This window comes from Cydia splendana, chromosome 16 (assembly GCF_910591565.1).
Source record: "Cydia splendana chromosome 16, ilCydSple1.2, whole genome shotgun sequence".
Lineage (NCBI taxonomy): Eukaryota > Metazoa > Arthropoda > Insecta > Lepidoptera > Tortricidae > Cydia > Cydia splendana.
Window position 1 is genome coordinate 8,525,840 of NC_085975.1, and position 19,524 is coordinate 8,545,363.

A 19,524-nucleotide genomic window follows, 5' to 3' on the forward strand; every position below is an offset into this window, starting at 1 on the left:
CCACACAATGCTAAAATAATATTGCACCACCATCTCCAAAGAGAAAGGCTAAGGTTAAAGTAAATATTAATTAAGAGCCCATCAACGTGCACACTAGCGCCACTGCTTGACGAATCCACCAACATAAAAACTAGTTTGATGTATTAAAAAGGTACTTAAATACAAAAACAGTATGTAGTGGCCCCCTTCTTAAAATATACATATTTCGTTAAATCACGATTATTTAGCAGTAGCGCTAGTGTGCACGTTGATGGGCTCTTAATCCGTGAAGACCGTCCTACATGGTCGGAAATTAAGAACCGGAATCTCTATGATCACATAATAAATCCAGAGGGGAGGAGTCTTTCTCTATGGTATCTGATTTTACAGAAAAAACAGATTTTATTCCGTAACCATAAAGATTCAGGTTATAATTTCAGACCGCGTGGGATGCGCCTCAAGCTTCTCTTCACCTACTCACTTATAACTTCTCATTTCTAGCCAACTGTGTATATTTATAGTACTAACTGTACTCATGATATCCTTCTCATTTCATTTTTGTTTGTACTATCAAGTACTATCTAACTATCTGTTTCAATAACTATGTAAAATCAATGTGCCGTCCACAAGCGTATATTTTTTTGATTTTCAGTCGTAGAAAATAAACTTTTGATTGATGAAAATAAAAGCATTCGCTGCTTTGTCGACGAAATTATCACCTGTATTGTATTCACCTATCATATGTATTGACCTTAAGTACTAATTTGTTTTGCCAGTATTATTATGGAGACTGTACCGGCTCCAAATCCTAAGTGAGTTAATTAGGTACTTATCTCCATTCCTATGTACGCTTCATACCCCCATAATCTTTTAAAGCGTTCCGTGACGATGCATATTTTTTGTTACGATAACACAAGTGGCTCTTACTGCTCTTACATGATTATTCGAGTGAATCAGATACATTACCCTCATTTCCCATTCTCTTGTTTACGCGCAAATGTGAGCATTCCGGGAACACCGGGCGTCCTGTGATGGCTGGTTATTATGGACCAGGGATGTTGCGAATATTCGCATCCGCATCCGCATCCGCGGAACATCCGCATTATTTTCAACATCCGCATAAAATCGATGCGAAGCTCATGCGGATGTGGATGTCGACCAAGTCGGTAACAGGAACGTCTTAGCGGCGCCGTAAGTGCTAGGTAATTTCGTCATTATATATAACAAAATCGTCTAGATCTCGAAAAGTCGGCCAAGTTACTGTTTATTAAATAAAACGCACCTATATTCTTGCTCAAATACTAAACATTTCGTTATTTTAAATAAAAATTACTAAGAATGTAATATTTGACGTTTTTTAAGTACCATATCTTGACATCCGCATCCGCGGATGTGAGGCTTTAAATATCCGCATCCGCATGCGCATCCGCGGATATCAAAAAATCTGCATCCACAACATCCCTGTTATGGACTTAATCGAAAGTAACATGTCAATGTAGAACCGTGTATACTTGTATAGGGTGTAATATTTAAGTATTCTGATTGCGACAATGATTTTTTTAGGATTTGTCTAAATGGTGATCTGTTTTGATTTATTTTTACCTAAGTACCTATCCGCACGATTTCATAATTACTTCATATTTTATATTTATTTCTGTATTCTATCATTCCTCTTTATTTATTATTCCTATATTTAATTATTGTTATGGGCTCCGATTTTTTTCAACACTAAAATTGTGTCGCTTAACTTCGAACTCGGGTAAATCCATTCAACCCTCTCAGCAAATACCTACCCTATTACCTTTTCTTAATACCAAAATCGCATAATCTGACAGTTACCCGAGTTTGAAGTTAAGCGACTCAATTATTAAGACTGCGTCGACCGTCCAGTATTCATGAAAAATTCGCAGTTTTTCGAGTGGTGCAATGTTAGCACAGGGTCTTTTGAAACTGCAAACTTGGATATACGGTACTAATTAAGTTTATGCGATAAAAAAAAATCAGAAGTAGCTGTTAGTTAATGTTCGATATGACTGGCCTAACATAATGGCCTAGTAGAATTACGTTTTGCAGACGTAGTTGCAACGCCATCTAACGTCGAGTAGTAGAATTAATTTTCACGTACATGAATAAAATAGCTACCGCTTGAGTCATGGGATAGTATTTTGTTATTTCAGACAGATGTCGTTTGGGAGCTCGAGTTCGAATCATTACGAACATAAATATTCATTTCATTATTAATTATTATTTACAGAAATAAGTAGAATGAGGATTTTTATTTAGCACTTTACAAGGCTAAATGATGAAATAATCTAAACTATCACCTACTTATTACCTACATATGAAAATGTTATCTATACCAGGCATGGCTCACTCCGCGATTTCGTCGCTTTGCTACAGGTAGCTAAAAGTACATCCGTTCCACACAAATATTGGTGGCTAGCCATAAGCAGGCGTGGCTCACTCCGCGATTTCGTCGCTTTGCTACAGGTAGCTAAAAGTACATCCGTTCGGCCCCAATTTTGGGGAAAGCCATAAGCCGCGCGTGGCGCTGTCGCCACCTAGCGGCCATATTTGTGCTGATCGTAACAGACGCGTTTTGTTAGAGAGTGAGTCTTCTGTACCTAGTACTATTATTTATTCTGTGTCTATACGCAATAAGTAACTGGTTATGAACCTGCTTACTTCGATAAATGTGACGTTCCATGAGTAAAGATACCTTATGGCGGGTGCGCTAACGTCGCTTAGCATCGCATTAGTATTGGAGCGTCGTTAATAACATCGTAAGCGCCGACCGCCAAGGTACCTTTACCTGTAGAACGACACCAATACTCAATAAATTCCATAAAATGGAAGGGTAGTAGACAAAAAAAAATGCTATTCTGAATATATTTTATTGTTGCCAATAGATTCTAGTTAACATTTTTTCACATAAAATTATCATACAATTGAACAACATTTAGAAATATTTCCAGTACACAAATAAATTACTTTTTGACACATTTACAGGTGGGTAAATAGATGACCCATCTTAAACAATTTAAATTTACATTCGTAATAAAATCTATCTTTCTTTCTCACTCTCTCATCTCTATTTCTTGGCTGATATTCCATTGATACTTATAAATGAACTTAAGCGCTAGTAAGAGATTTAAACTAATCGGTACTTTTGTTATTAAACTATACATGATGACACCTCCACACTTCGTTCTATAAAAGTCGGTACAGAGATTGCTTGAGTTATATGTATCTCGAAATCCGTACTATTATGGCCGTCCAAAGCACTAAAGCCACTAAAGGGGCCTCGGCCTATCGGGGTATCGGCCTGTCAGTTAGAACAAAGTTTTGGACTGTTAATCAGTGGGCCCCTTAAGAGTGAATGTCAAACGTTTCAACTATGTATAGTTTAGTAATAGCTAAGTACATTTAACTGCAGTGCAGATACCTCCATGCTTATTTTTAACGGGGTTAATTTGAAAATATTAGGTTAAATATAGACAGTTGAAGGTAATAAATATAACATTTTAAAATCAGTCTTTAATAACACGTACCAAAATATATTCTGAAAATATATATATATGGAGATATTATTATGTATTTCCCAAATTTTCATTAATTATTTTATAATTAAAAAAACTCACTGTTTTTATCTAGGCAGTGCATTATAAAACCTATAAGAAGATTTCGAAATCATTTTTTACCATAATTGACAAGAATGTGCACACGTTTCATTCATATAAAATTGACATAACTTAATTCTTCCTTATATACATAATTATATGAATAGTAAAAATTGGCCAAAATAATTAACTAAAATTGTTTATGCGAGATTCTGCAATTCAATTGCAGATAAATGGCATAGGTACGGTCAGCCAAGAAAGTGGTTTACCACTTTTCGACTCTATCAATCAGATGATAGAGTCGAAAAGTGGTAAACCACTTTCTTGGCTGACTATACCTATTGATAAACTTGTAAGGTCCCTTAACTTTACCTATATTTCCGTATATATAATTACAGTAAATATAATTAGATAGAATTACAGATTGTATATGTAAATATAGAGGGTGAAAATGTAACCACGAGCCATACCTACTCTGCGTAGTGACCTTATAGGTCATACTGAACAACTTTTATAATGGGACCAATGCCGAAATCGCGAAAAAAAATTTGACTCTCAGAAATCAGCGGGATCACATCAGCCAGAATGTATGAAACAGCCAAAATTGATTTCGGCATTGGTCCCATAATATTATATACTGACTACAGCAAGTGTTTCGATAGGATTGATCATAGGTTACTGATATCTAAGTTGTGTGACATGGGAATACATATCTTATATCAATAATAGGTCTCAGGCCGTCGTGGTCAACAACTATATATCTGGATGGGTGTCAGTCCCGAGCGGCGTCCCTCAAGGGTCCTTGCTCGGTCCTTTATTATTCAACATTTTTGTTAACGATATAGGCAAGTGTTTTTTGCACTCTAAATTTCTTTGCTTTGCAGACGACATGAAAATCATTAACAAGATAAAATCCAACCATGACTCAATGTTATTGCAATCCGATCTTGAACGTCTTGATGAGTACTGTGAACTAAATAGGTTAGAGCTTAATCCCTCCAAGTGCTTTTCAATTACATTTTCCCGTCAACGCAATGTAACCTCCACATCATATACATTAAAGGGCCACCCGCTTGAGAAAATAACTTATATGAAGGACTTGGGTGTTATTCACGATTCTAAACTTATATTTGACAAGCACATTGATAGTATTATTAATGGAGCACTAAAAGCGCTAGGCTTTATAATGCGAAATTCTATATACTTCACCCAGGCTAAAACCCTTAAAGTGCTTTATTGCGCATATGTGAGGAGTAAACTGGAGTATGTGTCACAGGGCTGGAACCCTTGCTATAGTACTTACGTTGACCGAATTGAACGCGTCCAGAAAAAAATTATAAAATATTTATGCTATAAACTGAAATATCCCTATAGTTCATCCAATTATTTAAGTATTTGTAAGAAACACCATCTAGTCCCGTTACAAAAAAGACGTGATATATCGGACATTACCTTTCTCCTGAACATCACCAGTGGTGTAACTGACTGTTCCGAGCTACTTGGTAAACTTTCTTTCAATACTCCCAATCGTTTTAAAAGGTACTATCCCCCATTATCTGTTAAAACTGTATCATCCAAGTATAGACAAAATAGCTTCCTAGTTCGCGCGAGTCGAAGGCTAAATGAGCTATCGAAGGAAGTTGATATCGATATATTCAATTGTAAAGTTCCCAGTGTGAGGCATAGTTTGGTTAAGCGGTGTTTTGTGTGAGCGACCTTTCTACTAATGTATTTAATTCATGTACCTACACTTTCTGTTTTTCTTTTTATTTTCTTCATTAGGCGAGCAAATGCATTGAATTTATCAACTTAGTGTATTAATATACTGACATTACATAACATATTCATTAACTAATACCTTTCTATCTGATAAATTTTATTTTAATTTGTTTTCATCTTTTGAATTCTGAGACCTCTGTTATTCTAGGTGCTATAAGTGTAAAAACTTAGCTATAAGTGTTAAAACTTAGGATCCATTTATTGTAAGGCTTCTATTGCCATTTTCAATTATGCTTCTTTTTACTCTCTCTTTTTGTACGCATGTGTGTGTGCGTAGGTGCTAGCATTAGTTTTAAATATAATACTTTGTAACTACCTGTGAGTTCCTGTAATTGGCTTCCTGTTTTAATCTTGTTGTCTATTGTAAGTTTTAAAGCTGTTGGTTCTCCTAACATAAATAAATAAATCAATAAAAGTTATTTAGTATGACCTATGAAGTCACTACGCGGAGTATGGCTCTATGATTTAAATTTCACCCTAAGATGTCATCTTAAACAAATAAATTATATTTAAAAATTTAAAAACTTTTACTTATAACAGTTATGACATAATAAAAAATCCATAGCATTCATTTAGATTACATTTGTGATATTTTAATGGTAATACCTGTAAGTAATATTTTCCCTTGCGGTAATTAGATAAAATAATTGCGTTGCACTCGATAGAAAAGTTCATCCACCTCTCGTTTCTAGAAACCCTCGCCCTCTCCCCTCGCTCGCTGATATTTGTCTTGATATTGATTATATTTGAGCATTATATTTAAGTAGATAGGATAATTCTGGCTTATTGTGTTGAACCAAAAACGAACTCTACCAACATTTATAACCACTCACATTCAAATATTTGTATTTGTATAGGTATGTATACCTACCTATGCATTTAGGCAGACGGACGGTAAAACAACCAGGAGAAACGTTAAATTAAGTTGATTAAAAGCCTGTGTATATACCTACCTGCATCTCCCGTTTAAAAACTGACAAGAAATTACGAACTAAATGAAAAACAAATATCTGAAACTATCCAACTTGGGCCTGGGGTAAATATCGTCACCCATAAAACATAGAGCATTAGGATTTTGTAAGTAAAATAAAGTAATAAATCAAACTTATTGTATACCAGCACTGTCCTTTCATTATCCATTGTATTGTTTCAATAAGCTTTATCCTCCATAAGGGCTGATTTAGACGGCGCGCGAATTCGCATGCGATTTTAGTTACATTGCCGACTGTTGGTTACGTCCAATTCAACCGACCGATCAAAACCCGCAATGTAATGAAACTCGCATGCGAGTTCTCGTACCGTCAAAATGAGGCCTTCAGATACCTATAAAGTGACCATATTGACAGTTTAACTTAAGGTAAAGTACCTACTTAATTACGTACAAATTTATTGTGCCATTACAGTTACGTAGAGTGGTTAGGTACTGCAATTAAAGTTATGACTTTATGAGCACGTAGTTAATGACTAACGAGCCTCGGCCATCTGCTATCTCGGCTACCATTTACGGTAAAATGAGATTCTACTTAAAGTGGACCAAAACACATTGCCAAAGATTAACTTTATGCGTAAGTACCTAGTTAACTGTTGTATTTTTCATCTGTATGACTTTGATCTGTATTATAATAATACTGTGGGCTTAAAACCATATCCATGAAACAACATTCGACTAAGTAATTCACGTATTAATTAATTGTTTGTCCCATGACTGTTTCTACTTACGAAAACAGCATAGAAACCCGAGATACCTTGGAGCTCTGACCTTAGTTTTTAAGGGAGACGACGTGGGCAGCTTTTGGTACCGTGGCTGTTGATATGGTATTATAAGTTCGAGTACCGAAACGTCGTCTTCATCGGAAGCGGTGAGCTCGACTTCGAAGAGCGACGGTGAGACGCGCACGGAGCGCTCCGCGAAGGACCGGTTAGGGTGTTGTGCACAATACGGAACGGGCATTTCGATCTCGACGGTGACATCGCTTTCTTCGTCGACACTGTCCTGTAATAGTAAAAATATTGATCTTAATGATACTAACCCCAATGGACTTATTACGTCTGAAATAAATGATTTTTATTTATTTTTATTTTAAGGCGCGGTGTGTAGTAAAATGCGCTTTTTTGTCACCATATTTACAGACTTTTACAAGGATTTCATGCATTATTTTCTAGTATGTATAACTTCAGTCCTTGAACTACGTTATTGCTTGTCAGAAACACGACGGCTCATTATTTTCTCGATAGAATCTTAAGTTGAAAACATGCCTAACACTGTCTTTATTTCCTTATGTTAGAAGTACTACGACGAAAATGTATATGAAACTTACTTCAGTCGATAGCTTTTAAGTAAATCTTCATTATTGCTTGTCCTTTTTCGATACGTTAATTTTTTCATTCATCATTTGATGAATTCAACATTTTGCCTACTAAATTACATCCTACGCGGCAATACCTTGCGCCCATTCCTCACGCCAGTACGCCCGTGACCACTGTCAGCGTCGGACCTATGCTAGTTTAGCGGACGTTTCATAAAATGGGTAATCACAGTATAAATATGCAAATATGTTATACACACAATGTTTTTCAACATACTTGCGAAGAAAAGCAAAATAATTCTTAAATACGGTGACATTTCAGACATTCGTCCGTCATATTGTCATTTTATAGCAAGTTGGGCAGCAACGGCACACACCCATCTAACCAATCCGGAATTCAGTCACGATTGATAAATTGTGTAAACATATTTTAAAAGGCTATAAAATTAATCAAATTGAATAATTTTTAAACATAGATATACAGGATTCAAATATTTTAGACGGGTCATATTTTTCATAAAATCGATTTCAATTGGCAAATCGTATTACTTTTTGGCAACCGGGTTTTTTAACCTAATTAGACCCCGCTGAATCCGAAATTGCTGGTTGCTTGATCGAATTCTTGACCGGAAGTGAGATATTTGATATTAAAGGACCCTTATTTTAGTTTTTCGTAAATAACTCTTAAACGGTGGCGCATAGCAAAAAATATTCTATTACATAAGTAATCTGCATAAAATTGCCTACAAGAAAGATTTAGTACAATTTTTTGCTAGGATCAATATTCAAAGAGATATTAACGCGGAAAATTCAATTATAATCAATTCTAAGGTCCCCTTTTTTAGATTTTCGTAAATAACTCGTAAACGGTGGCCAATATCAAAAAATGTTATAAAACGTTAATAATCTACACAAAATTTTGTACCAAAAAGATTCAGTACACTTTTCGCAGGGATCAATATTCAAAAAGATAATAAAGAAGGAAAGTTAATTATAATAAATTCTAAGGTTCATTGTTTGTATGTTTTCGTTAATAATTTGAAAAGTATGACTCATTGCATCTTATACATAAATAATAAACATAAAATTTCCTACTAAACATGTAGAACTTTTCGCTAGGATCAATATTAAAAAAGACAAAGCAGCGGGTAAGTTAATTATAATCAACTTTAAAGTCCCTTTTTAGTTTTTTGTAAATAACTCGTAAACGGTGTCCCATAGCAAAATAGGTTTTAATTAATAAATAATTTACATAAATTTTTCTCCAAAAACATCTTGAACTTTTTTTCTCTAGGATCAAATTTAAAACGATATTAAAGGAAGAAAGTTAATTACAATCAGTTCACAGGTCACTTTTTTTTTAGTTTTTCGTAAATAACTCGTAAACGGTGGCCCGTTGCAAAAAAATATTATACATAAATATTGAACATAAAATTGTCCACAAAAAAGGTTGTTTACACTTTTGCGCTACGATCAATATTTAAAGAGGTATTAAAGGGGGGTAAGTTAATTAGAATCAATTTCCAGATCCCTATTTTTAGGTTTTCGTAATGATTCGTAAAATAAGGCTCATAGCAAAATAAGTTCTTAATGTTCTTGTAAATAAATAATCGGCGTACAATTTTCTACGAAAAACATAACACTTTTCTCTAGGATCAATATTTGAAACGACGAAACGTTTTCTTAAATCAACTTTTTATCTCTTTGTTAACTTTAACAACCCTAAAGTATTGATCGTAACGTAAAAATAAAAAGATCCAAATTTGTAGGAAGTTTTATGTTAAAACTTTTGTTATTGTTTTGTACCTATGCTATTCGTACAGACATTCGAGATATGAGCAAAAATATGAAAAAGGTACCTTCACCCCCCTCCCCCCTACACCCTCAGCACACCCGCTAAGCTCGAGGACATTAAGTATGGTTATCTGGACACCACAAGGTATAACTGTGCCAATTTTCAAAATTATACGAATTATTTCCGACATTTTTTTTATTTTCTTGAGCTATTAACTAACTCGAATGTCGAAGTAGAAGTGTTTTTTGTCATTACAATCTTTAAATGCTTGACTTTTACTCGTCAATTCAAAATTAGAAAAATAGTGAGTAATTACAGTTAGAGTTATAAATTGTTATAATTCTTTTTGTGAAGATAGCTAAATTATCTTAGCTTTGCTAGTATTCTTCCTTATTTTCACTACCTACTTGCCCGAAATCGACTGCTAGAGTTAGACCAAGTCTGCAACGATTTTGATAGCATAGGCAGTGCAAGTGTTATACATAATTTCATAGAAGTTTGACGTTTAAAATAACACTTGCACTGCGTGTGCAATCAAAATCGTTGCAGACTTTTCTTGGTCTAGCTCTATTACATTTCTAATGTCTATTAGTAAGAACTATTATTTGTCTCATAATAATTTGGTATCATTTGATTAGATTCTCAGTTTGTCGCGGTATACACTCATATTGTATATATAATTAATAATTATTTACACTCACCGTCTTACCTACCATTTTTAATTTCATTAAGTACTCATCAAAATTCGAATTTGCTAATAAATCTTATTCAATATTAACTGCCGGAAAAAATCCCGGAACTGACAATTCAGAATACCGATGTCGTCAGAATAAGGACGTAGACGTGCTGCGCGGGAATGGTGCGGTGCGCCGCGCGGGGCGCCCGCCTGCCCGTTCTACCACGCGTCTGCTTCACCCCCTTGAAAACGTAAAACTCGAGTATAAGAGCACGGGAACAAAGCTGAGAGTGACATGGTTATTGCCTACACGGTAAGATTTGTTGAAGTGGAATAACCTATTGGCTTGGTAGTGTAGTGGATTTTTTCGGTAATGCTGCCAAATAATTTTAGCTACCTTATTGACTTATACTCATCCCATCCTAGTGGAATTATTTGCTGTTACTATCAATATTGCTGCCAAGTCTCTTCAGTCATCTGAGACTCTTAAGACACGGGCATCTCGACTTTGCACTTACCTCATTCTAGTCTAGTATTCGCTGCTGCCGACGATGCTGCTGCCAAGTATCTTACACAGCCTTTCTGTGGCGTCAGCCTTCGTTTTGCTGGCGCTAGGCCAGCTCTTGTACACCGTAACTGTGTGCTTACCTCATTCTGGTATTGGCGGTAGTGGGGCTTACTGTCTTTACCAGATGGAGTAGATGGGTTCACGTCCGCCCAGACTGAGGCCATCCTGATTGTGTACTAGCCTCCTTCTGGTGATGTCCTCGTTCTGACTGATGGTGACGACGTCTATCTTTGTACTTACTAATAAGTGACTGTATACCGATAACATTGTTAATTGCGACGGCAATATCGGCCGCGTCGCTCGCTGTCCATCACGTCGCTGTCTACCGGGCAGTAGCAGCAGCTCACCATCTTAACCTACATCTATATTAGCTAGTATCTCTCACAAATTCATGTCGACTATATATACCCACCTCGTTCTGCCGTGCTTGGCGTCGGCCGCGTCGCTCGCTGTCCGTGGCGTCACTGTCGATGCCGCTGTCTGCCGGTTTCTGTGCCGGCAACACCCATGAGCTATAGCACTTTCAACTATACCAACTACCGACCTCGTTCTGTCGTGCTCGACGCCGCCCGCATCGCTCGCTGTACGTGGCGTCGCTATCGTTGCCGCTGTCCACCGGGTCCTGTGCCGGCAACAGCAGCCGACGCGTCCATGTGGTCTGTATACCGACCTCGGTCTGCCTTGCTTGACGCCGGCCGTGTCGCTCGCTGTCCGTAGTGTAACTGTTGATGCTGCTGTCCGCCGGCTCATGTGCCGGCAACAGCATCTCAGGCGTCCATGTGGACTGTATACCGACCTCATTCTACCGCGCTTGGTTCCGGCCGTGGCGCTCGCTGTCCGTGGCGTCGCTGTCGATGCCGCTGTCCACCGGGTCCTGTGCCGGCAACAGCACCGACGCGTCCATGTGGTCTGTATACCGACCTCGTTCTGCCTTGCTTGGCGCCGGCCGCGTCGCTCGCTGTGCCGGCAAGCCGGCAAAAGCAGCTCACACGTCCTTGTGGACTGTATACCGACCTCGTTCTGCCTTGCTTGGCGCCGGCCGCGTCGCTCGCTGTCCGTGGCGTCGCTGTCGATGCCGCTGTCCGCCGGGTCATGTGCCGGCAACAGCAGCCGACGCGTCCATGTGGACTGTATACCGACCTCGTTCTGCCTTGCTTGGCGCCGGCCGCGTCGCTCGCTGTCCGTGGCGTCGCTGTCGATGCCGCTGTCCGCCGGGTCATGTGCCGGCAGCAGCAGCTCTCGCAACTCGGGATCCGCCAGTGTGAACGCTTGCACCTTTGCTGGAAATTTAAGTCGTTTTATCAATAAGAATATTTTAAAAACAGGGCAATACTGAATTAAGAATTAAATTAACAATCTGTTAAAGTTTTGATTTGTTTATGATAAGACCTTGATTCGAATCCCAGTGCATTTCGCGTGTACTAATTAGCGAACGCGAGCGTCAAGATGGCATCATAACAAAGAATCGACCTTCAACTCAACAATATAAAATTTTTTGAGGATTTTTACTGTCTTGTCCGTTAAATTAAATAGCTTAAAATTAATCTTATTATTTATGATGCGCACCTTAAATATAAAAACGTAAATAGAGTTTGGCCAAGAAAAGTCAGCAGCGATTTTGGTAGCCCACGCAGTGCAAGTGTTATTTATGCCTCATAATTTCATAGAAGTTAGACGTTAAAATAACACTGGCACTGCTAGGGTTGTCAAAATCGCTGCAGACTTTTCTTGGTCTAACTCTAAAAAGGGAACATATTGCTACATCATATATATAATTCTGGCATATCGCCAATTTCTTTAATCACAATAACAACACAGAGCACTGCGATGACCGTGAAAACCAGGATTCCTATTATATCTTACAATGCCGATATACGTCGATAGTAATTCTTTAGTTACTTGCTAGAGGTGCACAGAAGCAAGTTCGAAATAAATAAATTAAGGCTCTAAAACTGATGTTAAATAATACATACATTTTCTCTGCAGTTCGCTGTAGCTTTTAATCGTTACACAGACACGCGTGAAGCACAGTAGATTGTTGCGAACGGGCTACGGCCCGGCCACGTCTCATGTAGCCCCCGTCCTTGGTTGCCATAGCAACCGGCGTGCGCGCGCAACCCATTCTGACGTTGTGTTTTGACAAAATTGTTTCGAATTTGTCAAACTTTTCTTATCGCTACATTCTGTAATTTTGTGTTTATTAATAAAGTAGACAAATGAATTAAAATGCCACCGAAAAAGGTATGTATTATTGGAGTAAAGAATATATTATAGTAACAACTTTACTTAGTATGTTAAATAATTTTGTAAATTAGACAAAGATCAGTAAGCAATTTTTAAAGTAATTCCTCAGGCTTATTTTATTATTTCTTATTTAGAAGTATATTGTTAAACTGATAACTATAGTAAAATGTATTTCTTTATTTTATTAAGGGTATAAAAAATATGTACTGATTATGTAATGCATCATTCACATTGATCAAACACATACCACGTTGCTACTCCACGACCCTCACTACTAGCAAGACACGTAACAAACTACGTTATATAGCCTCACTAATCTCAAACGGTATCCCGCCGCTACTAAGAATTACTTACATTAAATTTTCATATTGCAACGTTACGTTTACCTATAAACTCTAGCCCATAACTTTGGATATGATAGTAAAGCCTTGCTGTGCTAGGGGAAAATGATGTCATCTAGTTTTGGTTAGTCATAGAAATTGGTAAGTAAAAATGTATTTCTCTGCTCAATTTACCGATTCTCTTGAAATTTTGTGAGCAGGTTCGGTAGTTATACTCTGTATCTTTAGGTACTGAAATAATTTGTACATTTTCGGGTGGTTATAACATTTATTGATTAACCAACCAAATACAAAACCACCTGGATCTGTCACTGAACGACCTGACTTTAACCTACATTATTTGATCATGTAATGTTTTCATCTACCCTCAACTAGCTTAAGAAGCCATTTGAGGGTAGATTTTGTTTAAGTACTCTTTTTTAAATACCTAAAGATACAGACTTATACATAGATAGAACTTTTCTGTCGTTTTGTGGAAAATATTCAAAATCGCGGAAATTGGCATAAAGAACTTGTGACAATAGGGTCTAAATACAAAGGGTCGATGGCAGTTAACACCACTTTGAGTTGGCTGTGATAATGACTCGACGTAAGGTAACGGGCCCCAAGTCCGTGTTAGTACGTTATTTCGTTTGTTTTGTTTCTGGCGCAAATAATAAGGAATTCAAATATTTTTTATTAAAATTATACATATGAAAAAAATCTGTATAATTTAATCTCTTCAGTAAAATAATAACTTAATAACCAATATTTTAGTGATTAAACTGAGAGTATTACGGCGGTCGAAACTGTCAGACGGCCGCGAACAGCTGTGTTGTATGCGTGCACTTTTTTTAGGTGTAAGGTGCGCGCTCTCACTTGTTAAGCTTATAGGAAGGAAAAGCTATTAAACCCATTCGAATAAAAGTTTTTGGGAATGTTTCTGTGGGTTCCTTAGTAATTGATTTTATAAGAAAAAAAGATTTAATATATGCATAGAAATACCTTAAAATTGCAATAAATCGACTCACGAAATAGCGGTCATTTTATTTTACGTGTGTCTCCTATTTCGTGCCACTAACGAATCAAGGATTTTCTAGATACATTTTGAGTGCTTGTTTTAAATATAACAACGAAGATAATTAAAAAAATAAATTAGAAAACAATTAATGTATTTAATGAAGTTTCGTATGAGCGAAATTCGGTATATGTTTTTTTCACTAGAATTCTCATAAAACGAGTTTGAATGTGACCCGATTTAAAATTTTAAGGTATATTCCACGTATATTCTCATATTAACTACTAGCACGATTTTATTTATAATTAAATTTATTTGATTTATTTTTGTGTATGTTTATATATATTTAACGTATAAGATAGTTAAAAAATTTTTTGTAAATATTTTAATTTTTTATTTCTTTTTTTTTTTTTTTTTATATAGTTCGGCTTTTAATCAAGTATTAAAGTACCCATATGGTTTACAAAGTCTTAATTCAACCATTAAAGTCGACGAGTACAAAAAACTTTAAGCTAGCTCTCAAATTAACATTTTTTTTTAATATTATTTTTAATTTGACCTTACAATTACTCGTAAGTAGGTAAGACCGTTAAATATTTAAAATGATTATCAGTAAATTATCACCAATTACTCTAAGAAAATTACGACACGAATTCACGAACTTAGGAGCTGAGCTAAATTTGTATCACGAAATGGGAGCCAAATAAGAGGTTCACGAAAAAATTCATATAAAAAAAAGTTTCAACTAAAACCCTATAGGCCTATAGTTTATACATTAAATTATTAACATAAAACTAATATAACTTACTCAAAAGCTTTCAAGGTATTGATATGCTTAGTAATATTTAAAAAAACATACAAACTCTCAAGAGTAAGGCTCTGACCTGCCGAAACAGGGGCCCTTTACCTTAAGTACTTTTTTATTTTCACATTTTTTAAGCTTTATGAAGCTTGTCGCGAGGTCTACAGCTCACAGAGCCACTAGTATAGTATATAGTAGGTTGAGGAAGATACCTTCTAGCATTAGCAGATAGCAAGACTGTGAGTATGTAACGTCCCTAAGAAATTATTTTTGGTCTAGCAAGGTTTAGATGAAGATTATTTTAGTAACGTAATTGTAATTAAAAACGGGATTTATTAATTTTCTTAATTAAATCACTCATCATTATGCAGAACAAATACAGTTCTAATTGCATGTTAAAGTAAGTACACATTACATTTTGTAAATTATAATTTTATAACCAATTCAATACAAAATACATTGTGTCACTAAAATATTACGCTACAGATACTGTCACAATACAATAACTGAGAAAACGACACAAGAAATTTGTATTAACGATTTTAATGATTTGCTTAGCTCCCTACTCTACCAGGGATGAGTAAGCAGGGCTCGGTAAAGTTGCCAGAGCTCTGGCGAAATAAGTCCAAGGAGAAATCTCTTGGGACGCTACTAAAGCGTCTAACTGTAAGTATTGAGTCAATAGGACCCGATCAGTCATGTCTAGACGCTTGTGCTGACGTCATATTGTAAATACGTGTGTTCTGTCTGTCTATGTTTGTGTGTGTCCTTGGCCAGCTTCTGGGATGTTCGCGAATATCATAGCTTTCCACATGTTTGAGTGACGTCACAGGTTGCAAGCATTGCGACGAAAATGCCTGTTTGTGTCTGTTTCGCATAAAAAAACTAGTTGTTTCATTGCGTGAAAAGGACCGGTTTGTTTAATTTTGACCTGAGTTTAGCATGTCTGTTCATAGTGTTTATTCAAGGTGGCCCTAAATAACCTGCTCAACTTTAACCATGACTGTTGATAAGTGAACCTACTTTATAGGAATTTACGCTCTATTCAAAATCTATTATTTTTCCAAAATCGACAAGTCGTAAACATTTTAGGCATACTCATTAGTTCTTATCGATTGTCATACGCCAATCATTGTTTAGCTATCAATTGTTATTACCTTGATGCAACAAGGAAAAGTAAATCTAGACCAAGAAAAATCTGCAACTCTGCAGCGATTTTGATAGCCCACGCAGTGCAAGTGTTATTTATACATCATAATTTCATAGAAGCTTGACGTTTAAAATCTATTAAAACCGCTGCAGACTTTTCTTGGTCTAACTGGTCTAATTTTATTTCAAAACATACTTATCATCATATATATAAAATTGAAAAACCAGAACGGGATAAAAAAAAACCAGGGAAGAAGCGAGATGGCGCCTTACAAATTTCTAAAAAAGTTTTTGACACGTTTCTCGAATACGACGCACGTATGATAAGAAAAACCTGTTCGAATCAATTATCTACATATGGGAATAGAACTAGAGCATAAAAACTATCGCTTTCGATGCGTATTTAATTTACAATAAGGAAAAGAAAATTTCATAACAATCTTCATTTTACGACATCGGCCATTTCTCGGCAACTCTCGGTTGCTTTCGTTTGGCGGTGCTACAGATTAGACCAAATAATCCGTAAGTTAAAGTAAACTAAATTATGTTTGTCATGTTGGTATACAGTTATTTCGTCGTTTTTTTACACGAAGTAAAATAAAAAGTGCCGTCAACCTCAACCTTAGTCTATAGAGCCCATACGAGTGGTTTATGTCATATATGACTTATCATTCTTATCAATCAAAGTAATTACTATATTATTATTATCAATTTGTATTTTGTTGTTTTAAATTTATTTTTGAGTTATATTATTCAGATTGACTTTCACGGCTTCGGCAAACATTGCCATTCATCCGGGGAACGGGCTAAGAATGCTGAGATGGGCCAAAAATACAAAGTTGATAGTAAGTTATGTAGGTAGATTAAAGTGCATGTTCAGATATTATTGAGCGACCTGATAAAAAATAAGCAAATGTACAGTCAGCAGTCAGCCAAATATCGTAATATAATTTTGTTGCCATAGAAATAAGGATGTGGTCCGATATAGTGGCGAAATATTGAGAGACAAAAGCGGCTAAATTCAATGGTGGCTCGGACACAGAGAGAATGGGAGAGGATCGTACCGTGAAGAGAGCGCAGGTACTTGGGACAACAAAATGGGAGACGCCCGAGTGGACGTCCTAGGTACCGCTGAAACGACGTAGTTGCTCAAGACCTGCTCAACCTCGGCCATGGCGACTGGCGAGAGCTATCGCAAGACCGAGAGGACTAGACTACCTATGTTTGTATGAAAAGGCGATTTAAGGGCGGTGGTCGTCCATATTCGTCTTAAGGCGAAAATTAATCTAATGAACGTTTTTGCAACTAGGCTTATAAGAACAAATAATAATTTTATCATGAAACAAGTTTTAAATAAATACGTGTAGATGAAAAAATACAATCTTGCCTTTTATCAAATCACATCATTTTTTGACAAATTTGCGAATTGAGTTATCCAAATAACGGCTACAAATAAGAAATCCCTATCACAGTTTTAAACCATGGCTGGGTTGAATACATAATAATGTCGGTATTTAACTAAACATTAGACGAACTCTTTATTTCATTTACGCGAGCGGAGCTGCGGGCCCGTCTAGTCTAAAATAAAACGGCAAAATGGGATCAAAGATAATATAACATTATTTTCTCGTAATATCATCAGGAATACGCGATTAAAGTTTATCAGGTTATTGGGGACCACATCATACAATATTTTTAGTCAATAACTTGCAATGTGAATGTCCTATCACCATGCGATCTCTTTTAAATATTATAGCTGGGGCCTAATTTAACCCTTGTCCAGGCCACACCAATCTACAAGGTTTTCCCAAAAAATCCAAATATATTCCAATTAATCCAGCTTTGATGATTGATTTGAAGACAAGTCACATTTCCCGAAAATCCAATCTAATTTTAACCTTAAATCGGATTGCTAGGGTTGAAATTCTCTTTGCGCGTATGTGGTCGATTAATGCCTGGAAAAGGGTTAAGATCCTATATGAATATAGTCATACAGTCAAACGATTAAAGAAACATTAGTTACATAAAATCTATTTCCAGTCTGCGAAATGTCAACCTGAACACCGAATAGACCTTGAAGGGTATTCTGATTGTAATAAAAGGTTATGAATTTGATCTGGATTTGTTACGGATAAGATCTGCCAGTATCAAAAGTGACGTTCATAGTTGAAGAAATGTTACCTTTGACAGGTCATATGCCATAACAAATCCTATGATATCATATGATATTTACCAGTTGCTTTTCGGTGAAGGAAAACATCGTGAGGAAACCGGACTAATCTCAATAAGGCCTAGTTTCCCCTCTGGGTTGTAAGGTCAGATGGCAGTCGCTTTCGTAAAAACTAGTGCCTACGTCAAATCATGGGATTAGTTGTCAAGCGGACCCCAGGCTCCCATGAGCCGTGGCAAAATGCCGGGATAACGCGAGGAAGAAGGAATAAGGATATCCATAACAAATCCAGATCAAATTCATAACCAGTTATTAGGTACAAGCGGAATACGCCTCGCGGATAGACCGGCGATAAATATATATGCAGACGTAGCTGAAATTTCTAAAGGTTAAAGCCTTTCAACATGCTAGAAATGTCATAAACCAACTTACCTTCCGAGTCCAATGTAGAAATGCACCCATCAAATACGTCTTGCTGTACACGACCCGACCGAAGGGCGAAACATTCTGGAATGGGAAGTTATAGTGGAGTACAATCGATATTAAATCGTATTATCTCGTTACGCTTATCGATATCAGCGTTATGTTCCCGTCGATCCCCTGGCTGTCATCGTTCATTCATCAGAAGCACGCAAGCATAGACTAGGAATCCTCTAGACGGAGTTTAGAGCAATTATTTCATGAAACCGATGCTGCCAAAAACACGGGGGTGCGGGGGACGAGGTGAGCGAGTTCCCGTGCCGTGATTGGTCCGTTCAAAGACACGGACGTCACACAAAGACACTTTCGACTCGAAAATGGAGTAAAACTATCGTATTTGTGGCAGAGGGGGTAGAGCTACTATGCTCAGTCTGGAGGATGTCTTGTCTGTGCACGCAAGGGAACTCGGAAAGGACACCCGATCATAAAATTTTATGCTTATATCAATAAACTCTCATTTGTATTTTGCTTCACCCGGTCACGGCACGTTTGTAAACGTTTGTCTGAAACTAGCCATAAATAGTTTGTACTTTCTCGGTCATGTGACCACTTTTTATGAACAATTTAATGAGTTATTCTTTATAGTTGACGCAAGCTACAGTATAGTATTTCTAGTGT

The 19,524-nt window shown here is 36.7% G+C and overlaps 1 protein-coding gene across 1 annotated transcript in view; it reads left to right on the top strand.

Annotated features, from left to right (window-relative positions):
• Positions 1–12,827: 12,827 nt before the first annotated feature.
• Positions 12,828–19,524, top strand: part of LOC134798179 (dynein intermediate chain 2, ciliary) — a 32,016-nt gene continuing 25,319 nt past the window's right edge. The window contains exon 1 of the mRNA XM_063770527.1: positions 12,828–12,964. Within this exon, the coding sequence (XP_063626597.1) occupies positions 12,950–12,964 (15 nt within the window). The 5' untranslated portion in view covers positions 12,828–12,949. The remainder of the gene's footprint in view (positions 12,965–19,524) is intronic.